At 41.9% G+C, this 22,500-nt stretch overlaps 1 protein-coding gene and 2 pseudogenes across 1 annotated transcript in view; 1 reads left to right on the top strand and 2 right to left on the bottom strand.

Moving 5' to 3' along the window:
- LOC137977834 (uncharacterized) overlaps nucleotides 1–22,500 on the top strand; it is a 96,736-nt gene that overhangs the window by 19,291 nt on the left and 54,945 nt on the right. The window contains exons 10-24 of the mRNA XM_068825173.1: nucleotides 5,483–5,527; nucleotides 5,887–6,026; nucleotides 8,425–8,644; nucleotides 8,885–8,982; nucleotides 9,182–9,259; nucleotides 14,749–14,782; nucleotides 14,868–14,971; nucleotides 15,346–15,427; nucleotides 16,059–16,172; nucleotides 16,445–16,513; nucleotides 17,073–17,204; nucleotides 17,590–17,641; nucleotides 18,284–18,344; nucleotides 18,556–18,646; nucleotides 21,993–22,130. Of these exons, the coding sequence (XP_068681274.1) occupies nucleotides 5,483–5,527; nucleotides 5,887–6,026; nucleotides 8,425–8,644; nucleotides 8,885–8,982; nucleotides 9,182–9,259; nucleotides 14,749–14,782; nucleotides 14,868–14,971; nucleotides 15,346–15,427; nucleotides 16,059–16,172; nucleotides 16,445–16,513; nucleotides 17,073–17,204; nucleotides 17,590–17,641; nucleotides 18,284–18,344; nucleotides 18,556–18,646; nucleotides 21,993–22,130 (1,458 nt within the window). The remainder of the gene's footprint in view (nucleotides 1–5,482; nucleotides 5,528–5,886; nucleotides 6,027–8,424; nucleotides 8,645–8,884; nucleotides 8,983–9,181; nucleotides 9,260–14,748; nucleotides 14,783–14,867; nucleotides 14,972–15,345; nucleotides 15,428–16,058; nucleotides 16,173–16,444; nucleotides 16,514–17,072; nucleotides 17,205–17,589; nucleotides 17,642–18,283; nucleotides 18,345–18,555; nucleotides 18,647–21,992; nucleotides 22,131–22,500) is intronic.
- LOC137975309 (uncharacterized) lies at nucleotides 13,467–14,369 on the bottom strand (annotated as a pseudogene).
- On the bottom strand, nucleotides 19,498–20,275 carry LOC137975307 (uncharacterized; annotated as a pseudogene).

Raw genomic sequence — 22,500 nt, 5'->3', positions numbered from 1 at the left:
ATTCAATGTTGTGTAGGCACTGTGGTCTGTGCAGTGGAAGAAATAGAAAAATCAACATTGTTTTGGGGGAAAGGGGGGAAATGTATCCAAGATGCAGAAAATCGAATTTTACTGCCAAGTGTCTCAACACTTTTGTCGCTCATTGAGAGGTAAGTCAATGACACGATTCATTACACAACTGGAACGTTTAATAAGTCTGAGCGATCACAGAAAGAGTTGATACACACAAGAACACGAGGGCCGAATGAGTGAGTCGCTACTGCCCCTGTCTATAACTAATGTACCGCTGACCGGTACTGGCGTAACTTCCTTTTCTTCTTCCCTCGAGCATTACAAATGTGTAGTGAGCTAACTTAGAGCTACATGCTAATAACAAACGGGAACGAATATAAAACTTGTAACGAAAACTATCAATGTTATATGTGCTACTGTGTTTGGTAAGTTAGTTGGAGTCTAGAACAAAGTCATTGTAACATGCTGGATAACGTTGCACATGTGTGGCCTGCGGGGCGGGGTATTGGCATCAGAGTCACTGTCAGGGGAGTCTATTACTGGGTCAGGATGGGTGTCCTCATGGGGCCCATGTCCACCAGTAGGAAGGTTGACATCAGGAACTTCTTGAGTAGCAGGTGTCGAGATTGCACTCGGTACAACAGGTGGAGATGGTAGGGAATGCACTGGCTGTGCTGGAGGGGCTTCCTCGGATGATGAGTCTGCATCATCGTTGATTAGGGACGGACAGTAGTCTCCTACTCCAGATGGAACCCAATAGCAATCTGAGGTTCACGCGGTACGATATGCTTCGAAGCTGAGAGCCGACAAATTTTCTGATGGTTTTAGTTACTTCCACGACCAAGTAGCGATCGTGTGCTCTAGTTTTCTTGTGATCGGAATACAGGTAGACTAAGTCACCGACGGTGATGTGCTCAGCTGGGTGGTTCTTGGTGACAGGGGCCTTAGATTTCTTGCTGTGATGGTGGTTGGCGATACGCTGTTCGTGTTGTTGAACGGTGTAGTGGTATCTGCTGGTTTGAGAATTGATCTCGCTGTGTCCACATCTCTCTAGCAAAAAGGCCACGTCATCGGATGCATGTGGCCTGTCGCTACTGACAGGGTCACAGGAGACACAGGACCTCCTAGTGGGTCGAGTCGGAATAACTCGTTTTCAACCTGTTGAACCGCATTCCTCGCTACAAGGTTCTTGTTCCGATTCTTGGCATTTCCAATCTGTATGGTGATTATGTGGTGTTTGAGTAGGAGATTGTCTGTTAGTGCTTTGAATCCTGAGGCAGGGTCAGTGCCTATGACGGTCCATCTAGTGGATGCATTTGGACCCAAAGGCGGATTAGGGCATCACGTACATGTGTAGAGTGTTGTGTCGTTCATCCTCCAGCAGAGTTGTTGCTGTGAAGGAGGTCACACACTCACGGAAAACTAGTATGAGCTGTCTCGAGCGCTTGATAACATCTGCGGCAAACGATTCGCCAATGGCATCAGGTGGAGGGGAAGATGACTGCTCCTCTCGCATTTCCGGGGTTAGGCGCAGGGAAGCACATCGGTGGCAAGCTTGAGTCACACGGTCAATGGCCTTGTCCATGTCCAGAGCATACAGATAGCAGTTGTTTACAGCTTTGAGTTGATGACTGGATGGGTGGCCGAGTTGGATGTGTAGAGTCCTTCTAGTACTTGTCGGGGAATGATAATGCATTCATGTGTTGGTGCGAGAGGCTGGTCGCGCTTAACAACAAGTAAGCCATTTTTCGCAGTGGTTACTACATTGAGGTACCTCTTAACATCCCTCATGTTCGTCAGCTTCTTTGAAGGACGTGTTCCCTGTTGTAGGTGGGCATAAGTGCATCGTAAATTGGGGCATTCGGCCTGTGTGGTCAACCAGGCGGTGCCGCTGGTGAATGGGAGGTCCTTGGTGCCACTAAGTATGTCTAGGGTGGATGTGTGTCTGACAACTGAATCTTGGGTGAGTTTCGTAAACGCGCAGACCTGGCAGGCCTCATCTTCACACGGGGCGGCATTACGGCTGGTGAAATCCAAAGGCAGTATTGCGGAGCCGGATACCTGTCGTACAGAGGCCTGGTATCGGCTCACGGTAGACAGGAACGTCGACACACGGGGGCTCACGGAAAGTGTAGTTTGCCGTCACGGGTGACATATAGGGTGACGCCTATTCCAGGTTTCTGGACGGCGCTGTCTGTCACAATCCACAGTTGATCGCCAGGTTTCGGGAGCGAGATGGTGTGGGTACTGGATAGGGCTGCCTGGGCGTTGCGGAAAGACGTTCTTAGGTCATCTGTCCACTGCATCGTTTCATTAGATTCGTGGCCAGCAACAGTGTTGTCAAGTTTTGCGAGGAGTGTAGAGCATCCGGGAATGAGAGCACCTTGAAAGCTCCAATGAAGGACCGCATCCGGCATCCGCAAGGCAAGGGAGGCGATGCGGTGTGGGCTGGCACTTACGGTGCCACAGTTCCAAATCCAGCCTAGTATTGTTGTGGATTGTGGGTTGATGCTGGTCTTTGATGCAGAAAGGCGGAGATCGCATTTGTGGAGGGCTTGTAAAACTTTTGTCCAGTTTTGCAGGAGTTCTTCCGGGGAGTCGCCTTCCCAATACAGGTCATCGGCGATTTTAGCGACAGTGCCTTCCTCTACCAGGTCACCGAGTACTCGGCTCATGAGCTCTTCGAGGGCCGTCTCTGACCCTGGCATGCCCATGGCGGACTGCGCATACACATGCACACCCCGGGATTGGTGTAGCAATGCCACAATATTTCATAGAGTCGCGTGAAAGTGGAATCTGGTAGAATGCGCTGGCCACGTCTGTCGCGACGATGTGTTTCCACTGGGCGATAAGACGTAGGGTGGAGTTGACATCGGGCATGAGAGAAGGCTGAGGCTTGCTGTAACGACTGACGTCAGCAAATGCGGTGACTAGGCGGTGACCACCGTTGGCTTTCTTGATGAGAAAAGACGGGTTTAGGTACTCAACTGCAACGTTGATGTCTTCGGGGCATCTAAAGACACCCAATGTTTCTAGTTCGTCAAACTTCTGTTGTAGCTCCAGAAGCTGGTGACGGGCATACTGCGGCAGCCGGCCTTTCCGTTGGGGAGGTTCCACAGGACCCATGTTTACCCTGGCTTCGAATGGACCTACTGCACCATTGTAACCTTTGAAGGTCGAAGACATGGTCGTACGCATCCAGGAGTGAGGTAAATTTGATATGGCTCTGATATGGCAAGGAAGTAAGTTGTCTGGGTCAAGACAAACGTTTGCAGAGTGTTTCGTGTCGGTCTGAAGTACAGGTGGCTTGGGTTGTGGCGTGGTTTGCAGTTGTGGGTCGTTGTGGTAGGCATCCGGTGCATACACGGCGCTTACCTGACAGAAGTGCTCATTTCTCTTGAGGAAATGTGGCTGGGGAGACAGATTGGGGATGCGTATCTTTCCTGCGATGCTGGAGATGATAGCCGGGGCTGGCCACATTTGGGAAGCTGATAGCTGTCTTATGCTGGGCGCGTCGGTCCGGAGTTCCAATGCATATACAGAGTTGCGGGGTGCATCACTCAGTAAGTTGACTTCAAGGAATTGTTGACATGGGAGAAGAACGTAGTACCCATAGTGGTGGATGGACCCGTCTCCAAGGATTACTTGTTGCTTGACAGGGTGTACTGCAATATCATTTGTTTCCATGAAGGGGGTCCCTGCCAGTACATCTACGTCGAGATTTTCAATGACGAGGCCTTCGAAGGTAAATGTCCAGTCTTCACGGGTGAATGATAAGCTCATCTCACCAACCACGTGCAAGGGAGAAGAGCCATCTGCTTGGTGGACTGATTGAGAACTGGGCTTCACTTGGCAGCCGAGATGTTGGTCGACAGTGTGACGGTTCATGTTCCCTGTTGGGCCACTGTCAATGGTTATGCGCACTGGGTGGTGTGCATGGAATGTATCAAGATATGGAGACTGGCGGGTCTGTATGTGGAAGACATGAGTGCTGGGACTAGGACCAGGATCATCAGTGGCGCTGTCTGGCTTGTCTACAAGGGGTCTGGTTTCAGGATCAGCGGGGTCATCGAAGATGTCAGTGATTAGTCTGGCCTTAGCTATGTACCTACGATCCTGTTCCGGAAGGAAACTGCATTTGCTAAGGAAATGGCCGATCTCAGGCCGGTTACCCTGTTTACATAGCGGGCAGGACCTGGACGAACGGTTGGGTCATGTGCTCACCTTGTACTGGGATCTGTTGCCAATAGGTTTGTGATAACTACTAACAGCGGTGCGCATGATCCTAGTGTCGTTGGCGGTGCGTATCTCATCGAGTTGGGAGGTGAGTGCCTGAGATATTTGTGGCTTTATGAATGCTAGAATTTGGTGCCATATCGTTGTTTCACTAGTTTGGGTAACTCAGGGTTAATTAATCTGAGCCAGGTCAGTACGGTAAAATTCTCCAGTGTAGGAGTTAGTTTCTTGTCTTCAGTGGTAACGTCACCATGGTGGGAAAGGCTGTTAGCGTGGAGTAGGGTGTCCTCTACAAAGGCCATGAGTCTCTGGAAGAGGTCTTCAGGGCGTTCGTCGGCTTCCAGATGTAGGTTTGCAAAATCAAGGAAGTGCGCTCCTGTGATTTGGAAGCCAAAATGCTCGCGTATCATGTTCCAAACAGACTGAATGGAAATTGAATTCTTTACCAAGGTGTTCCTTGATATAACGGGGCAATAGTTGGCTATCACACCGCTGCCACCACGTCAGTAAATAAAGTAGAGGTAAGTCGATGACACGATTCGTTAAATCTGAGTGATCACAGAAAGACTTGATACACACAGGGCCGAATGAGTGAGTTGCTACTCCCCCTGTCATTAACTAATGTACCGCTCACTGGTACTGGCGATTTCACTTCAAAGATGTAATTGCAATATTTTTGGGCTTACAGACACTGTGGCCTTATTTGCTAAAGAATCCACATAATTTTTTTCAGATTTAGGGTATTCTTCCGGGCAAGTTCTCTGCAAAACAAAGGTGGTGACCCCCTATTTTTTTTTTTCGCATTTCTGACATGACTAACTCATCATCTTTCAATGGTAAAATTTGCAGAAAAAATTCAATGTTAGAAAATTTCCGTGCGAACGTCCTTAATGAATGTTTAGGTTTCTTTCTGTATTGGTAAAACAGAGACCTGTGAACAAGACCTGTGACCTGAGACTTGTGTTTTGTACCAGACGGTAAATAAGTATGGCTAACATTTTATTATGATAAAACGTATTTAAATTCTTGTGAAAGATGGACAAAGAGCATGACTTCCTGATATTGAGTGGTAGGTTATTCCATAAACAGTAAATATCATACATTATTGTGTCGGTGCAATTCTTAAATGTTTGCTTATGACTAAAAGGGACAGTATGTGTTAGGTGATCAACATCATGTAACGGCTTATCACATAAATGAAACGATACATAGTGAAAAATGATTCTTTTTGCAGTTACTAAAAGCACATTCAAGGTTCATCCATGTCCAAGATGGTCAGGTAAGGCCTAACTTTGATTTTATTGCTGAGAAAACTGCCACAAAGGCAAGCATGCTTTTTGCCATGTTAAGAGAACCTTGATATTATAAAGTAATAATTTGAAAGTCATTTTGTTAGCACGTGAAGCGACTGGTTAGTATGAGATTTGCATTAAATTTAATCAGTTAACAAATGATTAGAAGCTTTTCAAAATACATTTGGCAATGACTGCATAGATCCTATTATTCAAGGTGTTCTAACCCCTGTCATTCTGCGTGAAAATAATCCACACTTTCTTCTTGTATTACGGAAATCATTATTTTAAAATATTTATCAGTCTGAACTGTAAATTGGCATATCTTCCCTTTATTAATCTGTAGAGGGTGTTGTCCTCTTTGAAAGAACATGCAAAGGCAATCTTGGAACCACCTAAGCCTAAGTCAGCATCTGTAACAACCTATCGCACTCAAAATGACACGGCTGGAGTATGGAAACGAATTTTCAGTTATGCTTCTGTCAGGTCAGTGAAACAATGAGAAGGACTTTCATCCAATCAAAATCTAAGTAAGTCATCATAAATTTTATAGGTTATTGGACCATATAGAAATAAGCAATTCAAATAACCACAGCAGCATTTTAAGAAACAATTTACTGGATTCAGAAACCTGGTGCTAATTATTTCGATAGAAAGACAGTAATGTTAGATTCAACCCAGTTGCTGATCCGGGAGAGGTTTTAACTGGGGCATCAGCATTGAAACCGTGATTGGCCTGAAAACTTGCCCATGCAGCCTCCTGATATGGACATGAAGAAAGAAAAGGTACCAGTAATTTGATTTTACTGTGATTATCCTTACTGTAAGAAACTTATGCAATTCCTTTGGGGATTAGATACTTGTATTAGTAAAATATAACACTAATGTGAGCTACATTGTACATGATTTGATGGCACAGTCAATATTTCGTTTATTTTTGTATTTGTATTGATGCTGTTACGATGGCAACGATATCTATCATGTTACTGGTTACTGTTTTGGTTAGGTTAAGAGAGTTAGTGTATTGAGGTCCCCTTTCTCCCAGATGTCAATGTTAGTAACAGGGTCAAATGTACAAAATTTCACAAATTAAAGCAGTAGTGTTCCATTTTGGAATGGAAAGGGATTCTGAGGACCTGGTGAAAACAATAATTATTGCTGCGAACTGTAATTCAATTAGATGTGTGAATTCAATGCTCTTTATTAGATAATTTTGCTAGAGAAGCACTGGTCTGATTGCATTGCACTTAGGAAATCCTATATTCAGTTTCTCAGTTTCCAAGAAAAGAAACTGTCACAGTGGTAAACCACAAAGCTTTGTAAATTAGAGCCTTTGAAGCCTTTAACAATGTTTTGCTGAACTCTACAAACTTAAAAGAAGCACACAATTTCCATGCGAAATTTGATCAGAGGCTTTCAGAATCTTAAGCAGTTGCCAAATTAAAGCACTTGAAAATTTTGGCAACGTAAAAATTTGAAATGTGGTTGCTGGTATTGTGACGCAAAGGGTAGTAGCATGGAGTCCATTATATTTGTTTTTCCCTTGAAGTTAATAAATTTTCTACTTAAGAAGATTCTTAAGTTCCCAATGGTCACTTTTGCCCGACTGCACTATTTGAAGTTCATATAATATGGGGTCAAGTGTGGAGAGAGCAAGCATGTTGTTTTCATAGGATACCAGTCTATTGCAACCAGAACTTTTAAAGGACATGTGCAGTCTAGTAAAAATACTCCCAAAATATGGTGGCCATTAGCAGATTTCTACATTCCATTTGGAATGTATTTGTAATTTTTGCTTCAAACGTTTTGAGAGGGATTGGGGGGGGGGGGGGTGTTATAGTGTCAATTTGAGCAGCAGCATAGTATTGATCACAATAAGAATAATGGGCATGTTTTTCAAACTTTGGCTGTGTTTTGTTTATAATAATTTCAACAGAAATATATATTAGACTGTAATTTTAAGTGCTATACAATGTTCTAATGTCATCCTTCAGAGTGTTAGCCCTATTAATGCAGTGGGCCCCACCTTTGGGTTTGGATTGATCATAACATTGAGAAGAACCTTTCAGTTTTCCGAAAAGTTTAGTTTGGGCACAGTTTCTAGAAGCCTTACTTTGGTCAATATTATCTGAGACATTCGTTCATTGATGTAGCATTACAAGACAAATTGAGGCAAGATATCACAGATAAAGTGTGCTGTTTATTTAATAGGACATTTGCATGATGACTCCATATGACTACAAGTACCAGAATCCTGCAGGTTTCGCTTGTTTCATGTTAATTAGAGCTATTGTTATTTTTACCCCACTGGGAATACAAAATTTAAATATGAAAAGAAAAACAAACTGAATTGTGGCAGTTGTAGTCAAATGACGCCATCGTGAAAATTGCCTATTGCTTAAATTAATTTCAGCTGTAAAACAGTTTCCATACTCATATGTTGTGTAGCTAATTTGCAGGTGTTTTTCCGTGGAGCAATATATATTTATATATTATTCTCTACCACTCCTTGTGTATGTGTATTGTTATGTATGTGCGCCGTTCTGGCTGCATGAACCTGACTCAGCTCTAAATTTTGGATATATTTCTCCCTTAGCAATTATTTTTTTACCTCTGGGGTTGAAATATATTCTTTCTAATGTTATGGCAGTAACGTATAATCGATCATCATTACTTTCTGTAAGATTCTGTTGGAGAAATTCAACCCTTAATAGCAAGCCTTTGTCACATTTGGGTGGAATGCCTTGAAGTCTGTGGGTGTGTTAAAGAAAACTCGAGGGAAGCGTGGTGGCACAAAATGTCAAGTGGACGGGTTAGGGTTATAAGAATGTATGTATGCTAGGGTATTTTAAGGTTTGATCTATTTAATTTATCTATGCAACAGTTTAAGCTCAAAAGATGATGTCCTGGAGTTTGACACAAAAATCAGTGAAGATGACATGGGTGGAAGTAGCAACACTACTGGTGAATTTGATCTTGGTACAGCTGTTGAGTTGCTGGGTTTGGATGATGAGGACGCCAAGACACAGGCCAGTAAACTGCAAGGGGCATACATGTCTTTTCTTCTGCTTCGGCACCTTAGGTTGAGGGACCTACAGAGATCGGTAAGACATTTACCATTCAAAGTCGTGAGAAAAAGGGACTTTATGGTGCTAACTTCAGTTTCTCAGTATATGTTTGTCACGATCTTGTTGTGATGTACATGGTTTATAAACAAAGTCAATCTTACTATTGGAATTCTTTTATTACCCGTAAATAAACATATCAGAGATTGTTTTTTCTCAGTCAGTTTTGAGAAAAGATTCGTCTTGTCATGTTAATAGTTCCCTTTTTTTTGTCTCTAGTGTCTTGGAATCCTGAATTACTTTCAATCAACTGAAAGAACATTAGTAATAAACGATTGTGGTCTTTCTCTGGAAGGAGGAAAACTAAAGACATCCACGTATGTTAGCTAACCTATCTCTTTGTCTCAGTCTATTTTTTGGCTGTGGTTTGCTGTGTTCATTTTTATCTTATATCGCCATTGTTATTGTTGGTGGTTATATCTCTTCGGCAAAGAGGTGATGTTTTATTTACCTACTGAAACCTCCTCGGAACGTGTCATCATTGTCAATGAATTAGCAGAACTTGTGTGATTTTAGGCATCAAGTGTTTCATGGAGGAGGAATTTCTGGGATTGGATCACACCAGTACGTCCATAACACACCAGCTGACTACAGGTTGTTAGTAAAAGACTTCATTACCCATTATTTGGTAATAATTATTTTGAAGAAGAGCACCCCCAAAGAACTGTTGGCCGACTCTTTGGCAACAGATGACTAACTGTTGGTTGACAGTTGGTCGACAGTTGGCCATTTGTTGGCTAACAGCTTGTTGTGTGTCAGCCAACAGTTGGTCGTTTGTCTGCTGACAAACCGTGGTGATGAGATACAAGAATATTATAAAATTAAACGATACTTACCTGTAAGTTGAAGTTTGATTGAGATTCTATCGAGTAACCAACTGCACCAAGGCATCACATGAGATTGCCAAGTGCATGGGCAACATTAGTATTTACAGCCTAAATGTGAATGTTTTGTACCAGGGAAAATATACGCAGCATGTATGTGTAACCTCAGAAGACAGGCAAAGAAACTTGGGTGGGTATGGCTAGGTTATGTTACCCTGAAGCCAGGGTGGGCATGTGATCCCTTGGTGCAGTTGGTGACTCGACAGAATCTCAATCAAACTTCAAGTTACAGGTAAGTCTCCTTTCATTTTATAATTCTATCTCGTCACCACTGCCCCAGGGATCCCATGAGATTTTAAAGCTTGCTTCACTTGCAAATAAAGCTCTTCTCTTTGTTGAAGCTCTTCGCCCAGTCGCACCTTGTTCGGGTACCTCAGCTCTTTCAGCTTTTGTCAAGCGCTTTACTCCGACAGAGCTGTGCAAATTGTTTCCTAGACTTCCTTTTGGTCCAGAAAAGTTAGCCCTAACTTGAAAAATTTTCTTTGTCAGCGTTTCGTTGCGTTCCGAGCAGTTTCGGCAAATAGTTCCCAAGTCGTTGTCTCGCGGAAACACATCTCCTAGAAGAAGCTCCAGACTTTGACACGTTTTTGTCTTCTGCTTCCTGGAAAATAACTTTCGTCGTAACGCTGGATTGTCTACCAGTTTGCCACATTGAAGGCAAATGTTGTCCGGCACAGCAACCCGAATAAAAGTTTTAGTTGGTGTATTTTCCTCCTCCATTCAATTACCAAACCATTGATCGATTTCGCGAGGTGCGAAAAGTATTTATATAATAACCCAAGTTATTCACGGATTTTTATTGGTTCTTGCCTATGATCTATTAGAGGTCAGACCCACGATTGACGTCACCATCAGCTTTTATGCGAATAAAGTTTAATTCTTTATTATATAAAACAAATAGATTCCATGTAGCCGTGGGTCTGTTCAGTAATAGATCACAGAAGAGGTCAAAATGTGGTAAGAACATCAGTGACACACTCGGCTATCGCCTCGTGTGACACTTTTTTGTTCCTACCACATTTTGACGGTACTGAACAGACGCACAGCAACATGGAATCTATTTGTTAATTTGACAGTTTGACAGGCAGCACTGCATGCAGCATCCTAAGAAGTTCCCACCAAAATGATGTCACTTGATGTGATTCGCTGCAAGGGAAACAAGTCGAGCTTTCGCTCGCTCGCGCTCTGCGCTCGTACGATCGCGCTTTGCACTCTCTGTCGCGCTCAAAAGCTCGAAGTACACACAAAGTCTTGTTCACAGGGTGTGCCGTAAGCAAGACAGAAGGGGTCTTGAACCCGGGTCTGCTTTGTCTCACGTGCTCTGGAAGGGGGAACTCGTATGATGACTCAGTTACTTTCGTACAGCTGATATCCAACATATGCAGGCTCTGACCCCTTTGAGCAGAAACCAATGCAGTAAGCATCAGTAATTTCAGTATCAAGGATTTCAAATCCAAAGCCTCAATGGGAGTTTGAGAGGCCAGCTAAGTTAGCACTGTCTGGACATTCCAGGTTGTGTGGTACCTAGGAGTTGGAGGGTTGCACTTGTAAATTCCTCTCATGAAGCGACACACCAAAGGATGGTTACCAATAGCGTGATTGTGTGGGGAGAACAACTGCTGAAACTGCCCTTCTTGCTGTGCTTAGAATGAAATATATATATATTTTAAACCTTTTTCATGTAAGGTGACTAAAAAGTCACAGTTCCTACAGGGGGATTGTATGGATTACTTTCTTGTCCACTACAAACGCTGAACCACTTTGCAGGGCTGTCATTAAGGGCCGAGAGACGGGATTTTCTCCTCATTTTTTGAGGTATATTCCCGGCTACTTTGATGTAAAACCAGCATGTTGACTTCACTACAGTAACTCGAATCCCGGCTATTTTTTTGTATTTCCCCACCTGCATCAAGATTTAGTGACAGCCTTGCACTTTGTGATATGTGGTTGGTACTGCTTATGGGTGCTGTCCGAACATGACTGCATGATAATTGAGGTAGCTGCGTCTGAAATGCTTCTCTCGAGGATGCTTTCTCGGAGACAGCACATGCCAACAGTCTTAGCTTCTTTCCCAGTGGATGGGAGTTCCTGCTGTGAGGCTGAGTTAGCAGAGTGCTGAAGTTGGGCAGAATCCGAGGATGATCCACTGAGAGACGAAAGCGCACTGGAAACCATAGTTGCGTAGGCCACAGGGGTACAAGAATCACTCCTGAGGAAAGGTCTTCCTCTACTTTCTGAAGGCAAAGGGCTATCAAGCTGAAAGGAGGAAAGGCATAGAAGTAATAAGGACCACAATGGAATAAAAATGCACCAGTAAACATGGCACCTGGGTCTGGCCTCCATGATGCATAGGTTGGCACCTTATAGTTAAGCCTCGATGCAAATTTGAAGAATAGTATTGTAAACTACAGAAGATAACGACCACTCTGTGGTGTCATTAGTGTTCCTAGACTCTCTATCTGCCTCCACAGTTTTGATGCCAGGAGTGTGGCAGGCACTAAGCCAGATATTTCTCTGTGAACGCCAGTCCCAAATTTGGAAGACAAGGTCATTACAGACATGAGATTTAATTCCCCCCCCTCCCGCCATGGCATTAAGATAAGCCACCATGGTGGTGTTATCTGACTGAATGCAAATATGTATGTTGCTTGCATTGCTACATAATGATTTGAGTCCAAGTAGCACAGCCTTCATCTCTAGATAATTAATGTGATACTGCTGTTCCTCCAAAGCCCAAAACCCTCCTGTTTGGTTATCCACCTCATCAGTTTGTCACGAGAGGCCCTCGAAATAATCACTGGCCCATCATAATGTCCTTTGGAATGGTGAAAAGCTAGCAATTTATCTTTCTCCAGCTGCCTATAGTGGAGACCTCCAAACTGTACACCAAGAAAACTTGAAACAAGTAAGTCTATTACATGAGCCAATTCTCTAATTCAATAGCTAATTCTCACAGGCTGATGTAACATAAGCAGCTTTAGCTAGTGGAAGCTGAGTATTTAGTAAAAACCCCAAGAATTCAAGTTCTTGAGTAGGTTTTAACAGTGAAATGTCTGGGTGGATGACAAACCCCAGACTACTTAATTTCTCAGCAGTATCCTTGATGTTCTGTTGGCTGGCAATGTGAGTATATCCCGTCAGAAAAGAATCATCAATGTGCCCCATGCTGATATGTCCCATAGAATGTAAGCAAGCATAAATGGGTTGCAGGATTTTAGTAAACAACCTGGGTGCACATGACAAGCCATTTGGAAGGCAGGTGTATTGATAGTATTGACCTTCCCACTCAAATTTAAGAAATTTGTTGTCCTCTAATGCAAGAGGGCCAGAGTGGTAGCGGTCCTTAAGGTCTACCAATGCCATAAAGCATTTAGGACGCATGAGTTTAAGAGCAGTTTTAATATTGTCCATTTTTAAATATTGATAACCCACAAATTCATTCAGTAATTGCAAATTCAGAATCATGCGATAGCTGCCACCCTTTTTAGGTCAAACAAACACATTGGATACAAATCCATCTCCCCTATGCCATGTTTTTTCAATAACCCCTCTACAGAGGAGGTCCGATATTTCTTCATTAATGACCTCTTTCTTGGGCGTAGAGGGTTGAAGTTGTCTAGGTATCTGTGCTTGACAGACTTGACAGACATTGAGCTGCAGACTCAAACTCAATGTGGTAATGCCTTTTCACATCAAGTATATAGGGGTCTGAAGTCAATGACTCCCAAGGTGATAAATTTTGTCCCAGCTGGCCTGCTTGAAATTCTGTAACCTTCAAGCAAAATTTATCCAGCAACGAAATATCTGGAAATTGACCTCTTTTGCCTAGCTGTTCACATGGAGACTCTACTGAGCTCACCTGTTTGTGGCTGGATTTTTCCCCCGAAGCAGAGGATTTGTTGTTGAGTAGCCATGGCCTAAAAAAGGCTGGCGGCTTGGCAAATTGCGGTTAGAGCTTTGCTTCCGCTAATATAAGGTTTTAATCTCCAAAATCTCCTGTGGGATTGAGCAGAAACAGCCTTTTGCATTTGCTGCCCTGCTTTGTTAGCTTCTTAGACATGATTTAAATGTTTGGAAAGGTCTTCCCAAACAATTTCGTGGAAGATTGGACATCCTCTTTACATAAACATATGTACGGGGAATTAAGATCTTGCTTAATAAGCTCCCGTGGGTTCATATTAAGTTTCCAGTTTGTGTTCCTCATCGGGACAACACTATCCATGACGTGATTGAGTACTTGGCGAGTATCTGGCGTTTTGCCAGGAGTTATGTCTTTGACCAGTTTGCCCGCCAAATTGGTCAGAGCAGACAATCCCTATAATAGGGGCTCTAGCGCTCGTTGGAAGGCTAAATCTACTGCCCTGCTCTTTCTAGGCAGCAAATCCCAGATTTCCTCATTGACCGTTGTCACTGACAAGTACTTGCAGTGCTCAGGCAGTGGATGCTTTTCTTGCCCGTTCCTTGACCATTTCGGTCGACAAGCCCCATATGAGCATATTATCAACCAGCTCAGCAATTTTGCCTTCTGTGGCTGGTGACTTTCTTTTGTTTGGGGTAAACGCCTAGGTCAGGGTTTCTGTTAATGTATTCTGCGGTTCAGTGTTGTTGTTGCTTATTTCAAGCACTTTGTTTGTGGCGGACTCTACATCAATCATATCTCCACTGGTACTACCATTTTCTACTGATATTACGTCGCTCTCCTCTCTGTCTGGTCGGAGGAGAAGATCTTCCTTTAAGCTCTGAAGGGTGTTGGTCTGAAGTTCCGAATTCTTAGAGAGTTGTGCTAGGAAAGCTTGAAGACCTTGTAGAATTCCTGCCATGATCACATTCCGTTCATCCTGATCATGCCTTTGTTTGAAGTAAGCGCCTAGGTAGGTTCGCTGGTTTGGGCCATGTCATTAATCCCTATCTTCATGTTGTCGTAGATGGAAGATAGCTAAAACACTAAGAAATGCAGAAAAAGACATACTGTTTTCTTCTCCGACACTAATCCATGGCTAAACTGATGTTGCAAGCTAAAGGCACTAATGTTGTGCATACGCTTGGCAATCTCATGAGATCCCTGGGGCAGTGGTGACGAGAAAGAATGTGTGGTTTCTTTAATGAGGCCCAGAAAGTAACATTAATATTTTGCAGAGCCAGACAATCAATGGAAGTTATTCATTATAATGAAATTCGTGTTTGTGCTACTTATTGCAGAGTTGAACAATCTGAATTTATGGAATTTTCTGAGGTAAGTTTAGATTTTGTCTAATGAGGCAAAATGTGTACATCATGATCCATAGTGTGAATTAAAATCTATCTGATTCTTTAAACAGGTTGAGAATCATGATGATTTTTTCACAATGGAAGAAGGGAGGGTGCATATACAGGACCAAAGAGGCTATTACATTTTGTATGACTCAGCACTAGCAGACTTCAAGTAAGAGTCTCTACTCTTCCCGTTTTTCAATGTATAGGATCGTAACCTAAAAGAACAAAATTGCCCCTCCCCCTCACCCCGCCCAATGCAATGTGGTTCAGGAAGAAGTGCAAATAACTCAGCTCAATGTTGTTTTGCGGGCGAGGAGAGCTGTAATTATGAGATTTATCTCTTGAAAATAACGTTTTTAAGATATGGACAAAGAAGTTAACTCTCGACAATTTAGTTAAGGCTCATGGAAAACCTTCATTTAATTGGTTTTTATTTTTGTGGGATAGTTGAAGGGAACTAAATTAAAACAGGGTTTAAGGAACATTGCTGAGAAAGAATTCCTTGCTGAACAACTTAATGCAAAGCTTTCTTTTATTTTGCAGACAACTGGAAACGGAACTTTTGTTGGTGGCGACACATTACATTGAGAAAGACTTGGATTTCAGACTGCCAAGGATCTCTGGGGTATAAGTTCCAAATATGCCTATTAATTTTTATTTTTATGTGCATAAACCTTTATTCTACTGGATTTACGCTTTTATCCTTCTTTTTACCTTCAAATATTGTAATTTTACTGGACTATTTACTAAAGTGGAGTTACTATTTTTGGGTTAAAGGGATTGAGCAAATAATTTTGTGGATGAGTATCGTTGAATTACTGTTCATCGGATTTCACTTACTTCCATCCATTTTGTGAATTAATTAATACTCGTTATTAAGTTACCAAGGGACATCACTCACCATAAATGATTCTAATAATTCGGCTGATTAAGAACTTAATACATATTTTTCATTGAGATTTATGTATTGGTTGAAAAATTTGGAAGCTTCATTGCAAGTGCTAGAGCAGCAATTTAACACTCACACACTGTAACCTAGAACTTTAATTCAAATCAGATTAAACATTGCGTTTTGAGGAGAGGAGAAAACTGGAGTATCCAGGGAAAACCTCTTGGAGCAGAGTGAAGAACCAACAAACTCAGTCCACATAATGACGCCTAGTCTGGAGCTATAATATTGGTGGAAGGGGAGTGCTCTCTCCACTTTTGCAATCCTGCTCCCCCCAAGCTACATTAAGTGTATCTTGTGACATTAGTTTCAGGGTGATCGTATTGATCTTGGTGCCTACGGACATCAGAAAGTGGATAGGTTTGCAGTTCTGTTGGATCTTTGGACAAACGAAGCCGCATATTTGGAAAACAAAAGACAGGTATACGCACTACGTAATTCTGTACCAAACTACATCTTGATTTAATCTCCAATTTAAAGAAGCCGGAAGCTGCTGATATTTTTGTCAAAATGAAATAACTTAATTTTAAAGTAACAATACAAGTGTAAGAAATGGAAAAGGGATATACAATACATAACTACAATGCAGCAATTACACGACACATCAAGTAATTTCTTTGAGACAAGCCAGTTTCACGTCTATTGGGGGTACTTTCAGTCAGATCTTTAAGAAAAATCTCTTTTTGTCCGTAGCTCGTTGATTGTTATTTGGAAGCATATCATCATGTTTTTGACCCCAAAGAAAAAAGGAGGTTGGCCCAGGTGAGATTAATCACATCCCTGATGTATTGTACAAGAAACACTGATCAGTATAAACCACGCGATAAGTGGTGAGCCATTGTAAGTCCCTTGCATATAGATATCCCATAAAAGTTGTATTTATTGCATATAAATAACATGAGATTAATTACCATCCGTAACTAAAATGAAGAGCTAAGAGACTTAAACTTTGTACTGTACATACAAATAAATCTTAATACACTGGTCCTAATGTAAATTACAGGGTCAACTACGCTGTATGCTTGATTGTCTCAGCTCAGATGATCGCACTTTGTAAGTTTCTTTGGCACTGTAAGGGGTGTTGTACATGGCCCATCTCGGTGGAAACCAAGCAAGTAAACAGATAACGAAACTGGTTTTTCTTGGCAAACGTTCTTCAAGTTGCATTACACTTTTGAGACCACATCAAAACCTTAAACATTGACGTTTTTTTTACTTCTCGTGTTTGTCTGAATTTTTTTTCATACATAATGCTCACTCTGATAGCAACAACTTCATTTTCTAGTGGAATAAATTAACTGAGTTGTGGTTCGACCCTTAGGTTATAGTAAATGTGATACACTCAAGACCAAGATTTGACTTCAGTGCTGACTATTTTGTGAAGATTTATCGCGCAGAATGTGTCTGCCTTCGACTTCATGCAAACTTGATAAAGTCCATTCTTGATGCACAGGTATGATAGTTGGCATATGACGAATGCTCAGTTTATTTCTAGTAAAGGCTCAGTACAGGTGTAGTTGCAAGAGGAAATGACCGAATCCTCAATCAGATTTTGGTTTGTCAATTATTTCATTTCCTCCCTTGGTAGCTTTAATTCACCACCCGACCTGAATTCAATTTAATGTAGTTACAAACATTATAGTTGCCGATGATGTTTCCATTGTATTAAGTAAAAGTGTGTGAGCATGAAAAAGAGGTTCCTTACAAATTTAGAGAGAGAACTGACCACTTATTTTCCCTTAAAGATGAAATTGTCGCTCCCAGGGTAGACTGACAATTTAGATACAAGTCATCTTGCTCAAGACTCTCTTGGGGATCATCTTGATTTCTGTTATCAGGTTGATGATGAACGCGAGTTTGTCCAGAAAGTCAGCAGGGAAGACAATTCTGGTAAGATAAAAATCTCCTTCATATGTTACAAGAATTCAAAAATAATGTCACCTGCAATGAGAGAGCTGTGCCACATGATCTGGGTTTTGACCAGTCTCTTTTCTTTACGAACGCCTCCCTATTTCGGGTTGTGATTTGAGCATTACTTGAGATACGGTGATGCATTAACACAGCTTAACATTTCATTAAAGCATAGTTGGTATACTATTATGGATGAGGCAACTTGTGTATAGAATTTTTCTGAATGAAGGGGTAGTTTCTAAAGAAACTGTGGTGCTGCGTTGGTGGGGAAGTAGTATACAAAAATTTGGTTTTATCAACGGAGTTGATAAATGTAAATTGGCCACCGTACAGAGATTCTAAAAGAGATTCTAAAAGCTCTCTGTACGGTGGCCAATTTACATTTATCAACTCCGTTGAAAAAACCAAATTTTTGTATAGAATTTTGCTGTTGATTTTCCTCGTCAATAGGTTGGATAAGATAGGTTATCTTCTTTCGGGATTCCTTGGGCCTAAGACTGTTCTTGTTTTCACAGCTGAACTTAAGTATAATTCGCCTGACATTTGTTTATGTGACTTTAAAGGTAAGACCTTAAATTAGAGAAAAAAATTGCTGCCCTCACCTTTATGTTGAATTTGCAGCTTTATTTGGTCTTCCTCACCGCATAATTCCACAACAGCATATTGCAGTTAATACAAGTCGGTAAGAATTTTAAACAACACTTGTTTAGTTTAAGGCCTGTTTCAAACATTGAACTTTGCATGTGTCGGATCTAATGCAAATGCGAAAAATCTATTGTTTTCGCTCATTTGCATTAGATTCGACACATATAAAGTTCAACGTTTGAAATGGGCCTAAAACGGATAATTAAGTTGTTTTGTATTCCACTGTGACCTCTCTTGTGTATTCCTAGGCCTGCTCTGAATTATATTTACATGTTGGAATTTCATCCATCACTTGGTTTGGCCAGCAGGGTGTATGAAGCTTTACAGAATGCTTTGAAGGTACGTTATAATAATTATTGCTCTCTTATTTCTTTTTTAACCAATTGAAAGCTTTTTGTTATTTTGGAACTCTAATATGCACATGCTACAAAGAATCGTGCAATCGGCTGATGAGGTTTTAATAACTACAGCTGTAATTTAACTCCTCATGGAAACATGTCTTAAAAGTATGAACATTCCATTTTCTTGCTTTAACCACTTATCGTATATTTTAAAAAAACGTTTTCATTAAGCAATTTTTTTATTGAGATACCCAATGTTGTTTTTTTAGAACTACAAATTGGAAATCATGTAGAATCCCAAGGAAACGATTAGCGTATTCAAGTGTCATTGTCAGTAAGGACCAGGCAAGGTCCACGGATCGAGGTCGGCGGATTTAGCCCAAATTTTCAGCATTTTTTCTCTATCAGATAAGATAGCAATCGGTGGTATTCTCAGTAAATAAAATAAATTTCCTCGAAGGTTTTGGTGCTATTTCAGTCAAGTGTGGCGGTTTAATTTCAGATCAAAACTATCTTTTATTAATCTGTCTTCAAGTCTTTACAAATCTGCCTGAGCTTTCTCACGACTTTACCTACTTTCCTAATTTGCATAATTACCGTTTCTCGCGGGAAAAATCGCTTTGAGTTGTTACATACGCTGAATATGCTTGAGGTGTTACATGTTGCAGGTATATTTTCATTTGGCAAGTTAAAATCCCCTCCTGAAAGCTTCTTTTAAAATTTGACCAATTTGTGTGATGCCAATCATTCCCTGCAAAAAATCCATGCACGTGTTGTTATTAGATATGAGCCATATCACCCTACGCGTCATAAAATGAATTATGAGCTCTTGTCTTTTAACCTTGCATTTTACATGGCAATGAAAGATTGCGTGACAGTCAATTTGGTGCATAAAGAAATGTAATTCTTACATGGAGCAACACTGGTATGCAAATTAGCGAGTCGAAAGTTGATACATATTCGGACATAAGTGCAACCCAACAGTTTCTTGTTTGGAGGAGTGACAGAACATGGCGATGATGGGCAGATTTCTTTCAGGACTGCCGGTTTGAGTGAGCCAAGCTTGTTGTTCATTCACAAGTTCGCAGACGTTGCTACGGGCCACTATCATTGGATGGCCTGGTTTGCCCATGTCTTCCATCACCAAACCTCTAAGAGCATGAAAGGCCATTCCTCAGGTCTTCCTCAGGTCTTTCCTCAGCATCAGTACCCTTATGACGCTGGACTGCTGTCTGACATGAGAACAGACCGCTGATATGCTGCGCAGTCCTCCACTTTTCAGGCTTAAACGCAGGCTCTCCATCCTCACTTCTGAGCATCTTCATCTCCCTCGCTACCTGTACAGGATCGGCCTTGTTTCCAGTCCTTACACCCACTTCAAATTTCTTCATCAAGAGGTTTTGACGTTATCAGTCATCCCGGTGGGTCATTTTGCTACCTTAAGAGCCCACCCCAATGGCCAAAGGCCAGATGCTTTGGCAGGGCTGCTGCTATCAACACCTTGCGATGAGGTTAATGGCACATTTGGGGCAAACGACACCCCTCTCACCATTCCCACCCATTTCCTCCTGACTCAGTCATACATGGATTTGCAGTCCACCTCAAGACGGTGCTTCCCTGTGTCCATATGGTTTTCTGCTTCTGCCTGGGTCTTGAAAATGAGGACGCATCCAGTCTCCTGGCAAGAGTAGATCTCGGACTAAGGCCTGATGGTCTTAACCACACTTCCCCTCTGTGTAACTTGACCAAATGGCTTTATCACCCTTAGCCCAGTATCTCCTTGTGATGGAACTATGAGAACAGTGTAAGGGATGAGACGCCCAGGGCCAATGTTGTATGCTTTCCATACTTGGATGCCACACTCCTCGTACTGGAAGTTGTTCAACACACTAATGCCTGGTAGCGTCCACCTCAACGACTGCACCTGGCACCCCTTGATACCTCCATGGGATTCTAGTGCTGCCTTCATATCCTCTGCCGTGACGACGTCGTGCCTCTTGTTGACCCAGCCCTCTATGTGTGCCTTCATAGCAGCAGTCTTCTGATCACAGATGTCCTTGCCTGCCTGTGCTTCTGAGGAATCATATCGCACTGGAATGATACCGGTTCTCTCCCCTACTCCTCCAAGGCTAAGCAAGAGAGGCCCGCTGTGGTAGCATCTGGTGTTATCTGATCGGAGGTAGGCTGAAGTCATAAGGGGATACTCCTGTTTGACACGAGCTCTCGTCTAGCTTCTGGAGGATATGTTGCTTGGCTTTGTCCTGGTTACTTGATCGTAGCAAGTGGGCTTTCCACACCTGTATGTTGCACACACTCTTGGTGCAATTGATAAATTAATTTCTAGAATTTGCTTGCTTAAGAGAGCTAAGACATATCTTAATCATTGGCTAAGAAATCTATTATACAATGCATTAATTCGCCGTTATTTGAATATTGTTACACAGTGTGGGGAAACACCAAAAATGAAAATTTACTTCGATTATTAAGAGCATTGCAATTGCAATTTTCTCTTCAATGGTTGCCACAAAGTGTCCAGCTCTATTTAGGATCAGGTCAATCTCATTAACATTTACGTCTCCTGATTGCTGTTGCCCTGAGCTCACCCCCAGGTTTAGTAGATGCGGAGTCATGTCTAGCTTACAAGCTAACATAGGCACAATGTGTGACTCTGTACCTTCCAAGCTACAGTCAGAATCAGGAGAACTGAACGAACAAGTTAACGTAACAGCACCAAAAACTAAAGAGGGGTGGTCAAATTCAAGGAAATTTATTTTATTTTACTAAGAATACCACCGATTGTTATCTTATCTGATAGAGGAAAAATGCTGAAAATGTAGGTACTTGGTGTCTCTTTTTCTATTGTTTCAATTTTTTTAAGCAAGGTATAAAACGTTCAGTAATTATACAATCACCTAACCTAACCCTAACGCTAACCCTAATCCTAACCCTGAAGGTTTTACCGTGTTTAGATAATTTTGTGCAATAGATAACCACTACCGGTAAATGACAAAATACACCAAGTACCTACCAAAATTTAGATGGAATCCGCCGACCTCAATCCATGGACATTGCCTGGTCCTTACTGACAATGACACTTAAGGTTCCTCAGGTAATGTTATTGAAAGTTGGAAAGGTTAATAAATGCAGTTTCCTACTAACAATACAGTTACCGACATTGAAAAAAGTAGCAAGCTGAAAATAGAAGAAACTTTTAGGGTTAGATTAAACTTAACACAACTTCTTGAGTTGCAGTTTCTTCCGCCATTCCAAATGCATCACATTTGCCATCCATTCCAGTTCATTTATTTTACAACTGGATCTCACCATATCGCCATTTATTCCAGGTATTTATCCAACTACACAAACCAAAATGTACTGGAGAAGTAATTTCACTTGAGCACCGCCTATTTGAGGCTGTTCAAAAGGAATGGGATAATCAAGAACCAACTGGCCACTCATTTGCACAGCAGACGCAGAAAGATGTAAGAAGTAACCTCTGTACTGTGTCTCCCGGCTGAACAGTCCAGGAGAAATAAAAAATATAATGCATTTCCTGTCACCTTTTTAAATCGTCTTTGCTGTAAGTGTGCACTGAGAAAGTCTCATTGGTGAAATAATATATGTGCATGCGTGGACAAAATAAGTCATTGTTCATTAGTTCGTAAATTCTCATAAGTGATCAACATGGAATTTCTGTGATCGTTGCCCGAAGTGGATCTGGCAAGGTTCCTCACTCTAACCCTAAATCCATGGGAATGAAAGAAAGCCAATAATCATCACACATCCAGAAGCGCCAAAGGAACCTACGAACACTGAGCAGTATGGAGGTTAATCGTGATGATGGAGCTTCGC

This window comes from Montipora foliosa, chromosome 11 (genome assembly GCF_036669935.1).
Source record: "Montipora foliosa isolate CH-2021 chromosome 11, ASM3666993v2, whole genome shotgun sequence".
Lineage (NCBI taxonomy): Eukaryota > Metazoa > Cnidaria > Anthozoa > Scleractinia > Acroporidae > Montipora > Montipora foliosa.
This window is presented reverse-complemented; position numbering and strand designations above follow the sequence as displayed.